General features: G+C 41.1%; 1 protein-coding gene across 5 annotated transcripts in view; it reads right to left on the reverse strand.

Moving 5' to 3' along the window:
- agap3 (ArfGAP with GTPase domain, ankyrin repeat and PH domain 3) overlaps window positions 1–21,932 on the reverse strand; it is a 402,421-nt gene that overhangs the window by 210,357 nt on the left and 170,132 nt on the right. Inside the window, exon 1 of one of the 5 annotated variants that reach the window (XM_061979363.2) lies at window positions 18,418–20,265. The exons of the other annotated variants lie outside the window; for them this stretch is intronic. Coding sequence (XP_061835347.2) covers window positions 18,418–19,909 — 1,492 coding nt within the window. The 5' untranslated portion in view covers window positions 19,910–20,265. Of the gene's footprint in view, window positions 1–18,417; window positions 20,266–21,932 lie in introns of those variants that run through there. 5 annotated transcript variants of the gene reach the window in all.

Genomic DNA, 21,932 nt, shown 5'->3' on the forward strand with positions numbered 1-21,932 from the left:
CTTTGAGACAAGAGCTATAGTGATGCATGCTTGGTTATGGTTTAAAGTCATATCCAACAACGACTTTTTACTGTCAACTGAGTTTCGTTTTTTTAATGATTTCTGCTGGTGGTGTGCCTCCACATTTTTTCAACGCAAAAAATGTGCCTTGGTTCAAAAAAGGTTGAAAATCCCTGGTATAGAGGAACTTGCACCACTGTAAACACATCTGCAGATCTTCATTTTGGCATTTTAACATTGCTAGCAAACATAGAACACTGCGATCCAAACTTGTGATTTACTTAACTGATGCGTTCCTCAAGGCACCCTCCATTTTGGAAAGTACACATGTTTTCTCTTTTGTGATTTACATAAATAAGTTTTTGCTTTAGCTCGTTTACTTCAGATGCAGTCAACTTTTTAGGTTTTTAGGTCCTCTCTTTTTCAGCATTTGGGCTATTCCACTGGTGGCCTGTGAGTTGAGTTGAAAAAATTTGTGAGAGACTCACATTTTCAAAAGGTCCTCAAAAACAGCAGAACGGTCCTGTAACTCTAACTAAATGAATAGACCAAAATCAAATGTCTACTGCAGAGAACGCTGGTTCACTGAAATATACAAAATACAATAACAGTGAAGGGAGAAGTCCAGACCCCTAGTCTAAAGATGTCCAATAAATGCGCTAAAATGTAACATCGGAAATTATCGGTATCGTTTTTTTAATTATCGGTATCGTTTTTTTTGTTTTTTGTTTTTTTTATTAAATCAACATAAAAAACACAAGATACACTTACAATTAGTGCACCAACCCAAAAAACCTCCTTCCCCCATTTACACTCATTCACACAAAAGGGTTGTTTCTTTCTGTTATTAATATTCTGGTTCCTACATTATATATCAATATATATCAATACAGTCTGCAAGGGATACAGTCCGTAAGCACACATGATTGTGCGTGCTGCTGGTCCACTAATAGTACTAACCTTTAACAGTTAATTTTACTCATTTTCATTCATAACTAGTTTCTATGTAACTGTTTTATATTGTTTTACTTTATTTTTTATTCAAGAAAATGTTTTTATTTTATTTATCTTATTTTATTACTTTTTTTTAAAAAGTACCTTATCTTCACAATACCTTGTTGTCCAAATTAGGCATAATAATGTGTTAATTCCATGACTGTATATATCGGTTGATATCGGTATCGGTTGATATGGGTATCGGTAATTAAAGAGTTGGACAATATCGGAATATCGGATATCGGCAAAAAGCCATTATCGGACATCCCTACCCTAGTCCTTAGCTTTCTGGAAATGTGGCCCCTGAAACAGTTAAGTTAAAAATCCCTGACGTGAATGTAAGTTAATATAGTAGAAATGATCAGGATCATTCGTTCCTTATTCCATTATTCTGAAATTTCCATCAAAATATGCTCATAGCTTTTTGAGTTATGTAGCTAATTAATTAGCAAACCAACCTTGGCATGTCATATGAATATAACTTTTGCAAGTAAGCTCTGGAAAAAAGTGCAGATGTCCCCACTAATTTCCTTATTTTCCCTCCCAAATCATACAAAAGCAGCCTGACAAACATGCAGTACAATATTGTACACTAGTTCCTCTTCGTGTATGCATGACTCAAAACACAAAGGCCCCTTTACCCCTGCAATTAAAGTCAAGAAAGCGCTCTGCTAAGATGTTTACTTAAATCAAGACTTCCCACGATGGGTCTTACAGAGGAGGCCTTTGACGAGAGTGGTTCATACTCAGCACGCCTCACTTTAACATGCTCCTTAGGTTGAGACATGTCAGAACATGAAGAAGACACCCGGCTGGTTTGAATTGAGGTCAAATCCATTTCCTGTTCATTCTGAGGCTGAAATTATGCTTGTATTATTTTACTACCAGCTTGCAAAGTAACTGTTCTGACTTGGTGGGGAGCGAACCAAAACAAACACGAATAAAAGAGAAACTGCTACTAATATTCTTGGAACGACATAATTTGTTTTAATAAGCAGTAGACATACGGTCAATTACTTATGGACAATTAGTTGTTCAACTTATCTTGCTGATATTGTACAGACATTTGCTCGTTGGTTACCTAAACATTTGAAGGTGATTCTGCAAAAGAACCCAACATTTAGAGCTACACTTTTGATTAATTTAGTAATTGGCCAGTTTGTTCGATTAATTAAGTACCATATTTTACGGACTATAAGGCAAACTTAAAATCCTTTTTCCCCCCTCAAAACTCGACAGTGCGCCTTATAACCTGGTGCGCCTAAAGTACGGAATAATTCTAGTTTTGCTTACCGACCTCAAAGCTATTTTATTTGGTGCATTATTAAATGATAAGTGTGACCAGTAGATGGCAGTCAAACATAAAAGATACGCGTAGACTGCAATATGACTCAAGTAGACTTCACCAACATTTTATATGTTCCATTGAAAATATAGACCATTACACATGGCGCTCAAAAACCTATTAAAATGTTTTAGTATGACTTTGGTAAGCTATGAAGCCGCACCGCTTGATGGATTGTACTGTGGTTCAACATACAAGTATTATTATGGGGTGTGTATAAGATAAGACATATTACCTGGCGTTTTGTTTCGCAATATTATGCAAAAGCAAGTTTTCTTACTTTCTGGTGCCTGCTGATCTGTATTTGGGATCTGCATAAATCCTGAAAAATTGCGCGCGTCCATCTTTGTAGTCCGTGCCAACACCGTAGTCGATAAGCTTCTTCTTTTTCCTCTATCTTCTTGTTATGGGACATTCATCCTCCGCTGTGTCCATTTCTAATATAAAGTAGTGTAAAGTTCTTACTTATATCTGTCAGTAAACTCTCCATTAAAGCGCTAAAACATACCGGTGTAGTGAGTTTACATTATTCACCCAAGGAACTTTAGTTATTAGAGAGTTCCGGTCGGACGGTTTTTCACGGGACACATTTCCGGGGGATGAGGAGATGCTGCTCCGTTATTGATTTAAGTAAAGTCTGAATGTCATTAAGACAGTTAGCTCCATCTTTTGACACTTCTTCCACTCCCGTCCTTGCACGCTACACCGCTACAACAAAGATGACGGGGAGGAGACGCTGCCGAATGTGAGCCACGTAAATAAGACCGCCCACAAAACGGCGCATCCTGAAGCGACTGTCAGAAAGCGGCTTGAAGATGATCTGTAAAATATAATCTATGCAACATTTTGACCACAAGGAAGTGTTTTACATTTAGAAAAAATAATATAATACGACCCCTTTAATGCGCTTTAGAATCCGGTGCGCCTTATATATGAAAAAAGATCGAAAATAGACCATTCATCGGCAGTGCGCATTATAATCCGGTGCGCCCTATGGTCCGGAAAATACGGTAATCTGATAAAACACACTTTTTTTTGTAAATGTTTGCTTGCCACAACATTCATTATTCTTTTCTAACAAATGCACAATGTTAAAATTACACTTTCAACATGTGTGCATTAATTTAAAAAAAATAAACACAGATCATGGCACCCACACACCACCGCTCTATGGCAGCAGTTGTGTGGAAACTATAATGACATTTTTAAACTTCTAGGTACACCTTCTTGGTACATCTTTATTAGTTTTTCTCATTGAACAATTAATCAAAATAACAATTTAAATCCAATATTTTTTTAACTTGAATAATCTTTGCAGCCCTACTAATGCGTGTGGAGCTCTGTGAGAAATGACAAGTCAATCCAATTGAAATAACAGCACCATCTTGTGTATTGGTTGTTAAAATAATGACACACATGTTTTGTGTGTAAGAGTTACAGTAGTTTACACAAATAAATGTGGTCACTGTGGCAACATAAAGCCAGCTTGTATTTGTATTCAATGATGTAACAAGTTCATGACGTTCATATGTGATTGAAAGAAGCGCTGCTGTCTCTGCATTTAAGATCATATAAGAAGGCCAACGTGCAGACAAAATGGCACAGCACTATTTTTGTCAGCCTAAGCACGACCGCAACACATCTCCACATCCCGGAGATGCCCGAATGGTGCCGTCTTTGCAGCGGCAACAGTACAACCCTGCATGAAAAGCCCCTAATTGAATCCATGTGCTCCATTTACGTCACCGTTAAAGAATGAGCATCCCCAAATTACTGTGTTGCAGTATGCCGAGGGAGGGCGATGTGTGTGCCCCCCCCCCCCCCCCCCCCCCACCCCACCTCGCCCCAATCCCGTGTGTTTGTGATGCCTTGATAGGACACCAGTGTCTTTGTCTGGGAGAGAGAAGCGCACTCTGCCCGCTTGTTTGCCTGCTTTTTCACTTCACTGCTCATGTCTACTCGGATCAAAATGACCAGTCAGACTGTGGGCTGGATTACATTTGCAGAAGAAAATGCAAAGCGAGCAGAAATGCGGATGCATGGTGGTTTTTCTTGAAGGGATGGGGGAGGAGGAGAGACCTTGAGCACAGCCTTGAAATCTATATTACCACGAAACGATGTTTCCAACCAGGCTTCGCCACTTTAAATGATAGAGAATGAGTTTAGCTAGCAAATAGTCCTTCTACTTTCCTCAGTGGGACATCATTTGATGTTCCTTTTTGGACCAGACTAAGAACATCTTTATTTGGGGGTCCTTGACCGGAGCTCGCACAACTTTCTATCAATGGCAAAAAGCTTTAAAGGCCTACTGAAACCCACTACTACCGACCACGCAGTCTGATAGTTTATATATTAATGATGAAATCTTAACATTGCAACACATGCCAATACGGCCGGGTTAGCTTACTAAAGCGCAATTTTAAATTTCGCGCAAAATATCCTGCTGAAAACGTCTCGGTATGATGACGTCTGCGCGTGACGTCACGGATTGTAGAGGACATTTTGGGACAGCATGGTGGCCAGCTATTAAGTCGTCTGTTTTCATTGCAAAATTCCACAGTATTCTGGACATCTGTGTTGGTGAATCTTTTGCAATTTGTTCAATGAACAATGGCGACAGCAAAGAAGAAAGCTGTAGGTGGAAAGCGGTGTATTGCGGCAGGTGTTGTGCCGGATAACGCACCCCCGCCGTAGAATGCACCCCCTGACTGTTGTGCCGGATAACACAGCCGGAGTTTCATTGTTTACATTCCCGTAAGATGACAGTCAAGCTCTACCATTGGCCTGTGGAGAACTGGGACAACAGAGACTCTTACCAGGAGGACTTTGAGTTGGATACGCAGACGCAGTACCGTGAGTTAGCATGCAGCTGCGGCTTCCAAACATTTGATCGCTTGCCCGTACGTGCGTGCCGCTATGTGCATGTCACGTACGTAACTTTGGGGACTTTGGGGAAATATATGCGCTGTACGAACTTTGGGGAGGTGAACGGTACTTTGGGCTGTGGGATTGAGTGTGTTGTGCAGGTGTTTGAGTTGTATTGGCGGGTTATATGGACGGGAGGGGGGAGGTGTTTGTTATGCGGGATTAATTTGTGGCATATTAAATATTAGCCTGGTTGTGTTGTGGCTAATAGAGTATATATATGTCTTGTGTTTATTTACTGTTTTAGTCATTCCCAGCTGAATATCAGGTCCCACCCGCCTCTCACATCATCTTCCCTATCTGAATCGCTCCCACTGCCCTCTAGTCCTTCACTCTCACTTTCCTCATCCACAAATCTTTCATCCTCGCTCAAATTAATGGGGAAATCGTCGCTTTCTCGGTCCGAATCGCTCTCGCTGCTGGTGGCCATGATTGTAAACAATGTGCGGATGTGAGGAGCTCCACAACCTGTGACGTCACGCGCATATCGTCTGCTACTTCCGGTACAGGCAAGGCTTTTTTATCAGCGACCAAAAGTTGCGAACTTTATCGTCGATGTTCTCTACTAAATCCTTTCAGCAAAAATATGGCAATATCGCGAAATGATCAAGTATGACACATAGAATGGACCTGCTATCCCCGTTTAAATAAGAAAATCGCATTTCAGTAGGCCTTTAAACAGTCTTATGTTAAGCTCTGTGGAGTAGAAATGTTTTCCTTGAGGGAACACAATTGACCCTTATCACTCTAAAATAATAAACCAAAGGCCAAAGCAATTGATGCCCTTGCATTGCCATAAGTATTTACTCCTGCCCGAGTCCAAAGTCCCATTGGTACAGAGACCGGTAAATGACAGAAATAAACATACATTTGTTGCACCATATAGACAATATACAAAATCAATTACCGTATTTTTCGGACTATAAAGCACACTTAAAATCTTTTAATTTTCTCAAAAATCGACAGTGCGCCTTGTAACACGGTGCGCCTAATGTACGGCTGATCTCGAAGCACTTTTATTTGGTACATGGTGTAATAATAAGTGAGACCAGTAGATGGCAGTCATACATAAGAGATAGGTGTAGACTGCAATATGATCGCAGTAAACACCAACATTTTAAATGTTCCCTTGAGAATATAGAACATTACACACGGCGCTCAAAAATGTGTCAAAAGGTTTTTAGTACGACTTCAGTAAGCTATGAAGCCGCATCCCTTGATGGATTGTCGGCGCATTAAAAATACTAGTATTATTAAGGTGTGTGTATAAGGACCGCAAAATGGCACCTATTAGCAGACATATTACCTGGCGTTTTGTTTCGTAATATTATGCAAAACCAACTTTTCTTACCTTCTGGTTCCTGCTGATGTGTATTTGGGATCTGCATAAGTCCTGAAAATTTGCACGCGTCTGCCATTGTAGTCCGTGGCGACACCGTAGTCGATAAGATTCTTCTTTTTCTCTACCTTCTTATGTGGCATTCATCTTCCTCTGTTGCCATTTCTGATATAAAGTAGTGTAAAGTTCTTACTTATATCTGTCAGTAGACTAGCTATCAAAGCGCTAAAAACTGTAGTGGGTTTACATAATTCACCCACGTAACTTTAGTTATTAGAGGGTTCCGGTCTGACGTTTTTTCAAGGGACACATTTCCGGCGTTGATGTTGCATTAGTGAGCCACGGATGAGAAGATGATGCTCCGTTATTGATTTAAGTAAAGTCTGAATGTCATTAAAACAGTTAGCTCCATCTTTTGACACTTCTTCCACTCCCGTCCTTGCACGCTACACCGCTACAACAAAGATGACGAGGAGAAGACGCTGTTGAAGGTGAGCCACGTAAATAAGACCATCGTCCATCCTGAAGAGACTCTCAGAAAGCTACTTGAAGATGGTCTGTAAAACATAATCTATGCAACCAAAAAACCACCATCACATGTTATGTAGACCACAAGATAGTGTTTTAAATTTAGAGAAAAAAAATGCGCCTTATAATCCGGTGCGCCTTTTGTATGAAAATAGACCTGAACAGACCCGCTCCTCGGCAGTGCACCTTTTATTCAGGTGCGCCCTATGGTCCGAAAAATACGGTATACACTTCCTTTATCAGTATGAACTGAACAACCATTCAGAGATAACAGAAGAGCTAGTCTTTTTTACCTACAAAACCCAGCATTGAATTTTTAGGAAATCCTGAGAAAATGTCAAAATAATGTTCAATTTATGGGACGGTTATCTATGTTCCGACGAGCACCAAAACACAGCACCCGTTATCGGAGGAGCTCAGCGTTCAACACAAACATCTCTGTACTTTGATGGCCTGCTTGTGCCTGCGGACAGCTGCAGAGAACCTGATAGCTTCCGCTTAAATAAACTCGACACGCTGGCTCGAATAGGCTTCCTACTTTACGTTAGACTTTCAAATAGAGGAGTCTGGCGGCACAATGCCCCTCATTGATTGAATCAATTTGTGGGGTGTGAGAGGATTACATTCTGATTTAGCTCCTGTTTCCTTCCACCTAAACCAGCCATTGAACAAACTGATGGAAGACGTGACGGAAGGCCTTAAACAGAGAACCAAGAAAGAGAGGGACAACCTGTAATATACAGTACAGTTACTCAAATATGAGATATATTTTATTTGGATCTCCCTCTGTTCATGCAGGAGGTGAAAGGGCATCATCGCAGTTTGTTGCAATTTCACCAAGGTAATAACCTGCCTGGAGTTTGTCTCGCGGCAGCCTGATTGAATACCGTGGCGTCTTTTGTTTTCCAACCCAACAAAGACAAATGGCGTGCGAAATAGGCGACGACAACTCAAAATTAGATGGACGCGCCTTTAAAGGTCTCTTCAATGCTGACTTTTTAATGATGTTACCCCAGAGCCTGTTTATGAGCACCGAATGCGAGAAAAATCTATCATCCACTTCACTTGTTTGCTCCACTTTTCAATAATGTATTACCTCTCAATGCCCTAATACCTTCAATAGCCGAACACACCAACGCCGATCCTTTCTATGGCTGACACTATTTGTATTTAGTGCCCCGGGTGACAAGCGGCTAGCAGTTAATAATGTGTCTCTGTACAAAGTGTGGAGCCGCTTTCTTAAGCTAATATTAATCACCTCCATTAAGGAAAATTAACTGCATTTCTTCGTATCTCACATAAAATGATCACTGGAGGACGAGGCTAAACATGTTACACACCGAAAGCAAGCCAGGAGGAGGCATCCTAAAGTTAAGTTAAGTACCAATGATTGTCACACACAAACTAGGTGTGGTGAGATTATCCTCTGCATTTGACCCATCACCCTCACCCCCTGGGACGTGAGGGGAGCAGTGAGCAGCAGCGGTGGCCGCGCCCGGGAATCATTTTTGGTGAATTAACCCCCAATTACAACCCTTGATGCTGAGTGCCAAGCAGGGAGGTAATGGGTCCCATTTTTATAGTGTTTGGTATGAACTCACGACCTACCGATCTCAGGGCGGACACTCTAACCACTAGGGGCTAAGCTAGCTTGAAACAACACAATGAAATAAGTGCTTAGTAAAGTTTAAGAAATGTAGATGGAACCATGTTACAGCAGAAAGTAAGCAGCTATTAACAGAAAATCAACAAGTAGATTAATAAGTCTCGAGAGAAGATAATATAACGACAGCTATTAGTGTGTCAGCATTGTCACAGTCATTACACGACACGTAGGAAGAAGGCGGATCGATCCATGAATTAGTGGTGCCGATACCAAGGGTAGTATCAGTATATGATTTATACTAGAGTGAATATGATGATATTTTTAATTTCTTAAAGTAATTTTTTTGTGGATTTTGTTGATGTTTACAAACTGAGGGCAAAAACCAAAGGATTTAAATGAGTAGCAGATGATAATTTAGAATTTGTTTATTTTGTTTGAGTACTATTGACTTTGTTTTCCTCAAACAATTGTGTAAAAGAATAAGGAACTACCGTATTTTCCGGACCATAGGGCGCACTGCCGATGAATGGTCTATTCCAGGGGTCGACAACCCAAAATGTTGAAAGAACCATATTGGACCAAAAATACAAAAACAAATCTGTCTGGAGCCGCAAAAAATTAAAAGCCATATTACATACAGATAGTGTGTCATGAGATATAAATTGAATTAAGATGACTTAAAGGAAACTAAATGACCTCAAATATAGCTACAAACGAGGCATAATGATGCAATATGTACATATAGCTAGTCTAAATAGCATGTTAGCATCGATTAGCTTGCAGTCATGCATTGACCAAATATGCCCGATTAGCACTCCACACAAGTCAATAACATCAACAAAACTCACCTTTGTGCATTCATGCACAACGTTAAAAGTTTGGTGGACAAAATGAGACAGAAAAAGAAGCGGCATAAAACATGTCCTAGAAAGTCGAAGAAAGTTATATATGTAAACAAACTACGGTGAGTTCAAGGACCGCCAAAATTAGTAGGACAAAACGGCGCTCGCCAAATACTACAATCAGTGAGGCATGTTTAATATAAACAGTGTGCTTTATAACAATTAGGGAGGTTTGCGTCATGTTTGTCCTTCAACGGAAACCATATTAAAACAATTTTTCATACATTTTTGAAAAAGCTCCAGAGAGCCACTAGGGCGGCGCTAAAGAGCCGCATACGGCTCTAGAGCCGCGGGTTGCCAAACCCTGATCTATTCTGTTGAATGTGTCATTTTAACGTCGATCATGTGCATTTGTTAGAAAAAAACAATGAATGTCGTGGCAAGCAGACATTTAGGAAAAAAAAGTGTGTTTTATCAGATTACTTAATTAATCGGACAAACTGACCGATTACTAAATTAATCAAAAGCTGCAGCTCTAAATGTTAGGTTGTTTTGCAGAATGACCTTCAAATGTTTAGGTAACCAACAAGCAAATGTCTGTACAATATCAGCCAGATTACCTTATTTTTCGGACCATAGGGCGCACCGGATTATAAACCGCACTGCCGATGAATGGTCTATTTTCGATCTTTTTTCATATATAAGGCGCACCGGATTATAGGGCACATTAAAGAAGTCGTATTATTATTTTTATTTTTTTCTAAAATTGAAAACACTTCCTTGTGGTCTACATAACATGTAACGGTGGTCAAAATGTTGCATTGCTTATGTTTTACAGATTATCATGAAGCCGCTTTCTGACAGTAGCTTCTGGATGCGCCGTTTTGTGGGCGGTCTTATTTACGTGCCTCACCTTCGGCAGCGTCTTCTCTCCGTCATCTTTGTTGTAGCGGTGTAGCGTGCAAGGACGGGAGTGGAAGAAGTGTCAAAAGATGGAGCTAACTGTTTTTATGACATTCAGACTTTACTTAAATCAATAACGGAGCAGCATCTCCTCATCCAGAAACAACAACAACGGAAATGTGTCTCGTGAAAAACCGTCCGAACGGAACTCTCTAATAACTAAAGTTCCTTGGGTGAATAATGTAAACTCACTACACCGGTATGTTTTAGCGCTTTAATGGAGAGTTTACTGAGAGATATAAGTAAGAACTTTACAGTATTTTATATTAGAAATGGCAACAGCAGAGGATGAATGTCCCATAACAAGAAGATAGAGAAAAAGAGGAAGATTATCGACTACGGTGTCGGCACCGACTACAAAGGCGGACGCGTGCAAATTTTCAGGATTTATGCAGATCCCAAATACCAGTGTTGGGTTAGTTACTGAAAACCAGTAACTAGTTACAGTTACTAGTTACTTTATTTCAAAAGTAACTCAGTTACTAACTCAGTTACTTACACCAAAAAGTAATGCGTTACTGTGAAAAGTAACTATTTAGTTACTTCTTTTTTTCTTCTTTTTTTTTTAAAGCTCCCATTAATGCCCTTTTTGCCTTCATTTCAGTACTGTTATTGCACTGGAGAATAATACAATCTGTTGATCAACTTGACATGCATTTTTATTTTCCTTTTAACATAATTAATGAAAAACAGTGCAACATAAAAAGGCATTCCTCCTTTCTTTAAACTTGGACCAATGACCATTAATAAAAAACAAGTTTAAGTGCAACATAAGAAGAAACATCATCTTCCTTGAAACATAGGTAGTGAAATAAAGCCTGACATCTGGAGTGATGCTGCTGTCTTCCACACTTGGAGCCATAGATTGTAGAATCCTTGTTTTCAGTGGCAGGATCATTGACACAGATGGTGAAGTTTCAGTGCTCAGTAGAGATGGAACACTTTTGAGGGGTTTAAGCACCTAGAGGACCTCATCTGCCACTCTCACATCATCATCAGACAGGGTGACATTTGTCTTCAGGGTGTTGTGGGTCAATGCAGAGTATATAGCTGCCTGCTGCTTCAACATATCATAAGTGGAGTTCCACCTCGTTGGGACATCATGTATGAGCAGGCAGCTTTAGCATTTCTTGCTTTGTCTTAAGCACATGAGCAGCTGTTGTGCTTGGGTGGAAGTAAGAAACCTTCCTGATCCTCCCAAAGAGGCACTCCATCCTATTGACTGAGATTCCCTTCTGTGATGCCAAATTCACTACATGTGCAAAGCACCTATCTGTGGTCCCAGTCCTGCCTTATTCTCTGTAATTATTAGATTTTTGGCATTATCACGTGTGACTGGGATATCTTTATCTTCCATTCCTCCACTGCTTGTGTCAGTACCTGCGCAAGGTGACTCTCGTAGAGGGGGCGTGTCTTCTCATCTCCCAGTCTGCTGTGATGAAGTGAGCGCTTATAGTTCCCCTGGACGTCCACCCGTCTGTCATGAGCGCAACAGATGATGCTCGGGATAGTTCATCCACAACTTTTTTCTTCTCCTGCTCATAAAGATCTGGCACAATCTTATTGCTGAAGTGGGTGCGCGACGGGATGTCGTAACGTGGTTCAAGCACGTTCAGCATGTGTTTAAAACCCTCGTTTTGCACAACCGAATCTGCACTTATAAACACACCGATTCAATGGCGGGGGCGTTCAAGCTCCTCCGTTATTGCGCTCGCCATGACCACGCTGTGTGTGGACTGAACGTGCCAACAACTTTTTTTTTTGTTTCATATATCAAACCGCGGATCAAACCTCCCAACCCCCCCCCCCCCCATCCCCCCGCCCCCCCACCCCCCACACACACGTAGACCGCGCCTCTTTTCTTCTCTCCGGCTTGTGACAGAGGAAGATTCAGAAGAAAGACACCGCAGCGCTTCTGTTTCTAGCCGATACTACATCAAAAGTAACGTAAAATAACGTAGTAACGCATCATGTAGTAACGGTAACTAAATTACTGAATAAAAAAAAATAACGCGTTAGATTACTAGTTACCGCCGAAACTAACGGCGTTACAGTAACGCGTTACTTTGTAACGCGTTAGTCCCAACACTGCCAAATACAGATCAGCAGGTACCAAGAGGTAAGAAAAGTTGCTTTTGCATAATATTGCAAAACAAAACGCCAGATAATATGTCTTACCTTATACACACCCCATAATAATACTTGTATGTTGAAGCCCATCAAGCGGTGTGGATTCATTGCTTACCAAAGTCGTATTAAAACATTTTGATAAGATTTGTGAGCGCCGTGTGTAATATTCTATATTTTCAATGGAACATATAAAATGTTGGTGTTGATTACTTGAGTCATATTGCCATCATAGTACAGTTTACACATATCTCTAATGTATGACTGCCATCTACTGGTCACACTTATCATTACACCATGTACCAAATAAAATACCTCCGAAGTCGGTAAGCAAAACCAGAATTATTCCTTACATTAGGCGCACCGGGTTATAAGGCGCACTGTCGAGTTTTGAGGGACAAAAAGGATTTTAAGTGCGCCTTATAGTCCGGAAAATAGGGGAGTTTAAATATTGTGTTGATATTGTTAAACCGTCAATAATACTCACCATAAATACATGGAAAAAACTAAAAGTTAATACACGTGATCGGTACTGGTATAGCTTACTCACAAGCTCACTAGCTTATTTGACACAAAACAGCATCTTGTAAGTAGGGCTTATTAAACAAAAGTACTTTTAAACCTGTTTGAATGCTAGCATGAAGCTAGATTTTGACCGACACACTATTATGGCAGCACGGTGGAACAGGGGTTAGTGCATGTGCGATACGAAGGTCCTGAGTTCAATCAGGATCTTTCTGTGTGGAGTTTGCATGTTCTCCCCGTGACTGCGTGGGTTCCCTCCGGGTACTCCGGCTTCCTCCCACCGCCAAAAACATGCACCTGGGGATAGGTTGATTGGCAACACTAAATTGGCCCTAGTGTGTGAATGTGAGTGTGAATGTTGTCTGTCTATCTGTGTTGGCCTTGCGATGAGGTGGCAACTTGTCCAGGGTGTACCCCGCCTTCCGCCCGAATGCAGCTGAGATAGGCTCCAGCACCCACCCGCGACCCCAAAAGGGACAAGCGGTAGAAAATGGATGGATGGGCACTATTATGAGAGGTTTAAAAACATGAAACAACATGGAGCGTTAACGTGAGCAAGAAGGGGCGTTGTTGTTCCTGTTCCTGGTATGTCCACCAACACCTCACCTGCCCCCTACTTCTATCTCTGCACACTGATCACTCATGCATGTGTCCACACAACAGAGTAGCTTTGTTCACCCACAGGTGTGTGTGTGTGTGTCTGTGTTTATGGGGAGGGGGTTACAGTCTGAACATCTCTCAACACCCCCTCCCCCCTTCTATACCGTACAGACAAACAAAGGTGCAAGGGGTCGTCATCGAGAAACACTGCAACCGAGGCGTATGCGTCCTCGGTTATCAGGGGGTTGGTCGGACAAGGGAAGGGGCGGGGGGTTGCGAGGCTTTCAGCTTTCTGGATCTAATTACGCAGCGAGCACTTTAGGCAGGTAGCGACAGGCAGGGAGTCCCACCCAGAGGGAGTGAGCACTCAGCTTTGCTGCCTTGGCACACCTACATTCCTGACGTCTGACTGACTTGCACTCAGATCCATGCACAAATACAACGGGACTCGGCCATGACTCGCTAAGACGTATCCTCGGTAACCCGCCAGGAAAACAAAAAACGAGCGCAGAGACTGACCTGAGGACGGCGTTTGGAGCGTGGTATCAGTTTCAAGGGTCAAAGTATTATGGACTGTAATTACTTATCATGCAGTTTATAATGGCTATTTGATTTTTTTTATTGCAGTTGCTGCCTGCTCTTTACAAACACATTTTCTTACTGTCAGTACTTGACATCATTGAACCAACTTCAGAGAAAACATGGAAAGAACGGAAACTAACAGAAAAAGTCTTACTAGTTGTTTTAAAATGATTTGACGAAGTGTTTTTCTTTTTTTCTTCGGCATAATCTGCAATTAACTGATTAATTGACTAATATTTCTGAGTGGAGGAACGCACTACTGAATTTCAACCAGCAGAGGCGCTGTTTATTCAAGATTCAACAAGCTTGATGTCAAAAGAAGAACAGCATAACAGACTTGTGTTGTCCCGATACCAATATTTTGGTACCGGTACCAAAATGTATTTTGATACTTTTCAGTACTTTTCGATATTTTTCTAAATAAAGGGGACGACAAAAAATTGCATGATTGGCTTTGTTTTAACAAAAAATCTTTGGGTACATTAATCATATGTTTCTTATTGCAAGCTTGTCTTTTAGTAGTAAGCAAACAAACAAAGACTCCTAATTAGTCTGCTGACATATGCAGTAACATAATGTGTCATTTATCATTCTATTATTTTGTCAACATTATTAAGGACAAGTGGTAGAAAATGAATTATTAATCCACTTCATTGTTCATTTACTGTTAATATCTGCTTACTTTCTCTTTCAACATGTTCTATCTACACTTCTGTTAAAATGTAATTATCACTTATTCTTCTGTTGTTTGGATGCTTTACATTAGTTTTTGATGAAACCACAAATTTAGGTATCAATCCGATACCAAGTCGTTAAAGGATCATACATTGGTCATATTCAAAGTTCTCATGTGTCCAAGGACGTATTTCCTGAGTTTATAAACATAATATACCTTTTTTTTAAACCGAAACAAGATTTTGTGATGCTAAAAAGAATCGATGTAATCATAGTAGTATCGACTAGATACGCTCCTGTACTTGGTATAGTTACAGTGGATGTTGGGTTGGGGGACCGGTACTTTTTAGAGGCGGTATAGTACCGAATATGATTCATTGGTATCGCGGTACTATACCAATACCGGTATACCGTAAAACCCTATAACCTACTTAGACAAACTAACAAAACAAACAAAATAACAGCTACGTGAGGTTGCATTATACTGCTCAATATAGCACTGGCATGGAAACAGGAGTTCAGAACATCCTGGACATGACCGCTATAAATGAATCTCCACAAAGTAGGAATCATTCATTATAAATCAAATATAATTGTTTACTACCTTCTAAATAAGCTTTTCAACATTATGAGAGCCCTGTAGACATGAAATAACACCCTTTAGTTATATTTCATTTAAAATAGTAACGCTGCCTGAGGCTGAGCCAATCAGTGGCCACAATACTGAACAGTGCGTTCTGATTGGTTTGGTCGCATCTAATGGCCAACACTACGGTGGTGTTGATATTTTTAAGGGGACTCAGCTATTGTTTGCTTGAAAATGCTTAAATGTTTCAGGACAAGCTTAATAAAATCTGTGATGTGCTAAATCCGTGATATTTGAAGCGCGATGTGGCGAGTGACGATTGTACTCTGAAGAAATGGCATCTAAAATATCCTCCTGACTTGTACAAAACAAAAAAATAGCAGGATTTCATTACAAGATACTCAATATAATTGACATTTTCTAAGCTAACTTGAATTGGAAAAAAATGTATTAGAGATTATGCAAATAACATGCCCTGTTAGTCATGACAAACTTACGTCACATGCTTTTGGAGTGGTCAATACAACACTGCCACAGAAACACAAGTTCAGAACATTCAGATAAAAAAAATTCTCCTATCCAATAAAAGACTTAAATTACAGTTCCTATTTTTTTGTTTACAATGGGGGTTTGTGTGTGGATGTATTTCAAATATATCTAATACACAGGCAAAAGTTTTGACACATATTAGTAACCATAAGAAATAGTGTCTAAACTTTGGGCTAGGGTTGTACGGTACACCGGTATTAGTATAGTACCGCGATACTAATTAATCATAGTCGGTACTATACCGCCTCTGAAAAGTACCGGTCCACCAAGTATCGAAAAGTACCGAAAAGTATCGAAATAATTTTAGTACCGGTACGAAAATATTGGTATCGAGACAACACTACTTTGGGCTGATAATAGCTTTTCCTCCTAAAAACCGAGTGGACATTTGTGTTTTGCATAACATAACATTCACACTCACATTCACACACTAGGGCCAATTTAGTGTTGCCAACTCTGACAAAAGCAAGGGACCAAAAACAAATGTAATGTGCACAGGATTTCAGTGGGATATTTGACAATTATTTCCCCTTAAGCGTGTTTCCTGGTTGTACAAACGTGACTAAAAAGCCTGCAATTACAAAAAATGTTAAGGCTTCAAGAGAAAATCCACCGTATAGTTAGTAGAACTGTGACAGTTTTGGGAACCAGGGCCGGCCCGTGGCATAGGCCGTATAGGCAAATGCTAAGGGCGCCGTCCATCAGGGGGCGCCACGCCAGTGCCACAAATGTTGGAGAAAAAAAAAAAAAAAAGTTGGTACTATTATTTCTAAATACAAAAAATAATCCCACGTTAATTAAAATGCAAAGTAAAGCCTATATAATAGAAATATTATTTGTTACAACATTACGCCCCCCCGCACGGTGCGCCCTCTCCCTTCCCGTATCATGACTCTTTTTGGACATCACCACATCAAAAAATCAACACAAGATGTCAAAACGGCCAAAATTGTCAGGTGCCCAGGGAAGAAAAAAGAGAAAAGAAGAGGAGGAGAAACGAGAAAAAGACAAGAGGTAGCAGGTAGGTAACGTTAGCCTACATGAAATTATTTGTCTGTTACAGAATGTGATAGTAACCTGGCTTTTTAGCATTAAGCTAATGTTACATGATTCGGCAATTGCTAATCAATAAATAGCTAGTTCTGTTTTAACGTCGGGTTAATATTGTGGAGGGGGCTAAATTGGTATGGAAAATAATAATGTAACGTTAGGTAATTACAGTACTCCCACCTTACATTCCTCAGGGACATTTGTATTAGATCTTTTAAGCAGGTGTTTTTTGTTTACATTGTTATTGCCTTCTGGTTAGCTAATGTTTGCCCTGCAGGTAATAGTCACTTTTCCACCCCTTTATATATTAGGAATAGTTGTAAGCCTAGTTGTTAAAGTGCACATCATTAATGTAAATTAAGCAATATGTATGTAAAAAATATTGTATTTCATATATTCATTTTTTATTTTTTGCATTCATTTATTTATTCATATTTTTTTTTATCTTGTTAACTATTCTGATTGTTAATTTGCTTTCTTTAAGTAAAAAAAAAGGTCAAAGACAAAGCTATTCGGTTTCTTGTGCGTATATACACTTCACTGCCGATGTGGGGGGGCGCCACCTAAAATCTTGCCTAGGGCGCCAGATTGGTTAGGGCCGGGCCTGTTGGGAACAGCTTGGTTTGGTAACACAATGTTTAAAATGTGCATAACTGCCTTGTCAATTCTGAGAGAAGAGTCGATTCCAAGCAATTTAACAACTCCCTGTTAAGAGTTAACTTGTACGCCACAGAGCTTAAGTGTTCTCTTCATCGGGCCGTAGCCATCTCAATTTAGCCGCGCTGTCCTGCCAAAAGCATCCCTAATACAGCACACTGACTGTCTCAGTGCCTGCTACTTTGGGCTGTGTCTCCTGTCGATAGCGTGTTCTGGTCTTTGTCTGGGGAACAAAAGCTAGACCTTTGCGTAACAGACCCAGGATAGTGTAAATCCATTCCGTTCACATTTATACGACTTGACAAACTTCTTGTGAGGCAAACGGCTATTCTGCACGAGATGTAGCAAACGGCCCAAAAATAGAAATTCCTCAAGCTATTCCACATGTTTTTTGAATGCCACCCAAACCCTAAAATTCCCCATGTGGTTTTCATTCGCCTTCCCCCTGGGAAAAAAGTGTTTTAGAATATTCCTGACAGTGCCTGAGCTGAGACATACAGTCAGCAATCTTGTAGATCTTACCTTGACCTTTATGGGACTCGTTGTCGGCCAGTGTCTCTATGGCGACGGGCAGTGACTTATTATTCCGAGTCAGCACATGCAGGCCTATGTCTTTCGCTCCGCATTTTACGCCTCCAGGCTGCTCTTTCCTCCTGAAGCGGTTAGCGATGAGCTGCCACAAGCTGGGCTCCTCTGGAGCTGGTTTAGCTAGTTTTGCTGGGCACAGGGGGACCTCCATCACCTTGACTTTGCCCCTGCTTCGGTACTGAATGTACTGCATGCCCCCGGTGTCCTCTATTTGCTCGGCGGAAGAAGGCAGCGTTCTCCCCGTGAGGTAGGAGAAAGGCTGAGGGGGCATTGCCGGTTTGGTTTGACAGCTTTCCTTCGGATCTCCCTCGGATCCTGTAGTGACTTTGTCTCTGGGCCGAGTCCTACGGATGCGCATGCTGAGACTGCGTCTCAATGAGCTCAGTGTACTTTTTGGAGAATCTGATTTGATTATGGGAGACGATTTCACATATTTGTCTCCGTCGCTCTCCCTGTTTTTATCCTGAACACTTTTACCAAACAGCCTCCATCGGAAAGCTCCTTTAAGAAAGTTCCCTGCGTCCAGGCCTGTGTGGTTTCTGCTCTGCTGCCTGCTTATGTCATCATCAGAGGCCCTTTTTCTCAGCTCCAGCACGGTCATGCTAAGCGGCCTCGTCTTCACGCTTCTGTGGCAAACCCTGGGGATCACCTCTGCGGGAACTGGGGCCCGCTGAAGCGCGACGAGATTGAGACCGTCCACAGCCCTCAGCTCAGCTTTCCTGCTCCTGTACAGCTGGCTTCCTTCCACCTCACCGGTCCTTTTCAGGGAGTTTTGGTTGCGCTGCTCCACCAGGACCGGGCCGGGGCCTGCCAGCATGCACACGCTCCTCGGTCTCCGGAGGCGTTCAGGTTGAGAATCTCTTTGCTGCTCCTCTGGTTCGCCATACATGCTCATAATCCTCCTGCCCAGCGAGGCTCCATCCTGATGGGACCTCCGCAGCACTGCCCGAGGCAGCGTGTGTCCTATGAGGGCGCCATGGCCGCCAAACGCGAGCCCTGTGGCGTGGACGTTGACGTGGTACTGCTGCGAACCCGCAATACACTCCTCCTGGGTGCTCCTAATTCGCTCTGATGAGTTACCTGATATCTTGAAGGGCCGTCTCATAAACGCGTCAGTCCTCATTTTTACCTCTACCTCCTCCTCCTCATTTTCCTCCACAACCACCTCTGGGCGGAGACTCCCAGCTCTCAAGGATGGCCACCTGTCGAGGTCCTGGGGCGTCCTACAAAGGATAGGAAAGTCCTCCATTGGCACGATTAGCTCTTCTCCTGGTTGGCAACCGTCTACCAGGGTTTGCGTGACCCGGCCCATTCCTAGCTCGGACACCGGAGCATTCCCCTGGGTTTCCTTCAGGGCCAGAGGGATGTGAAATGTGGTTTGATGCCCAACGGTAGCGTCCACTGTCCCACTGCTGAGGAATAGCATGGCACTCTATCCCCAAAGATGCATTAAAGGACAAAAACACTCACATGCTGCTCAAAAAGTCCTTAAACTGAAGACCAAAATTCCTGCGCCAGGTATAATCCTTCACCTTTGACATGAGTGCAAACTTCAAACAAGTCACCTTCATCACTAGCACAAGCCGTAACACACTTGGTCCTGCAAGCTGGCAAAAGACCCCAAAAAACTCAACAGTTTGCCAAAGTCTTGGCTGCAAAAGTTCCAAACCTGACTCATCCCCTTCCTCATGGGGCAAGTTGTAAACTGGGAGCAGCTTTTGTTGCAGGCTGCTAGAGACAAACTCCTTTAATCTCTGAGCTGGAGGAGTGTGTGTGTGTGTGTCTGTGTGTGTGTGTGTGTGTGTGTCTCTGAACTTCCAAGCAAGCCATTCAACCCCCGGGAACACATGGAAAACAAGGAGTGGATCCTGCGGGCGTTGCACAAGCCTTGCAGACGTCCTCTGAGCTACTCTGCTCTATACTCCAGCAGCCCTCGGAGACATAAATAGACAACATGGGGTTGGGAGATGATTATATACTGGCAAAATCAACAAGGCCTGCAATCTGCGTCAAGAATGAAAGGATCGCTGTGTTTTGCCCGAAATGCAAAACGGGGGCTATTTTTAATGAGGAGGGGAATTCCGCAAAAAAGCATTACAATTCTTCGCTGCGGTTGAGAAAGTGCTTAAAAGTTGCTTATGTTTTAAATTGTGATGCAAGCATCCACACAAACTACACAATCATATATATATATATATATATATATATATATATATATATATATATATATGTATGTATGTGTGTGTATTTATGCATGTATATACAGGTATATGTATATATACACACATACATGTGGGTATTTAAACATATTTATATATATTTACACACACACATACATATATATATATATATATATATATATATATATATATATATACACACACACATACATACATACATATATACATGTGCATATACAGTACAGGCCAAAAGTTTAGACACACCTTCCTTCTCATTTCAATGCGTTTTCTTTATTTTCATGACTATTTACATTGTAGATTGTCACTGAAGGCATCAAAACTATGACACCTGTGGAGTGAAAACCCTTTCAAGTGACTACCTCTTGAAGCTCATCGAGAGAATGCCAAGAATGTGCAAAACAGTAATCAGAGCAAAGGGTGGCTATTTGGAAGAAACTAGAATATAAAACATGTTTTCAGTTATTTCACGTTTTTTTGTTAAGTACATAACTCTACATGTGTTCATTCATAGTTTTGATGCCTTCAGTGACAATCTACAATGTAAATAGTCATGAAAATAAAGAAAACCCATTGAATGAAGGTTTTCTTTGCAGTTATAGTTACACATAATGATACAATGTTACAAATAAGTTCGAGTCTAGTTTTGGACTGTAATTACAACTGAAACAGAGAAGATCTGTAGTGAAATGACAACAAAAAAACTTGAGGACATTCTTGTTCCTACTCGATTAGAGTTGGTGCACCGCCCCCTTATGGTCAACTACAGAAATCCTGATGGAATCACAATAAATGTTTTATGTAAAAAATGTCATCTTTTTCTTAAATACAATAACAGCGTGACAAAGGAAACTGTAAAAAAAATGTTGGCTAATAAGACAAGGATTGTATGTCCACTGTAAAAGAGTGCAATTGACCAACAAATCATCTATTGAGCATTTTCTCTTTTAAATGTAATTTACAAATTTGAGAGTGCAACTGTAGGTGAGAACAACAACTTTTCCTAAATAGTTTTTATGATTTAATTTAGCACTTTTCAAACGGTCCCACCAATACATTTCGACAGCAGTACACACTTAACTGTAAAGATTATTGATTATTAAAAAAGCTTTGATTTATATTCTGTTGCCTCGTTTAATTGTTTAAGTGTAGCTGATAAAATTGTATTAAATCTGGATCGCATGGAGCGCCCGGAACTTAGACATGGTTTCCACACGGCCGCTGCAACAGAGCGCACATGAGAGCGGTGGT

The sequence above is a fragment of the Nerophis lumbriciformis genome, linkage group LG19, assembly GCF_033978685.3.
Source record: "Nerophis lumbriciformis linkage group LG19, RoL_Nlum_v2.1, whole genome shotgun sequence".
Classification (NCBI taxonomy): domain Eukaryota; kingdom Metazoa; phylum Chordata; class Actinopteri; order Syngnathiformes; family Syngnathidae; genus Nerophis; species Nerophis lumbriciformis.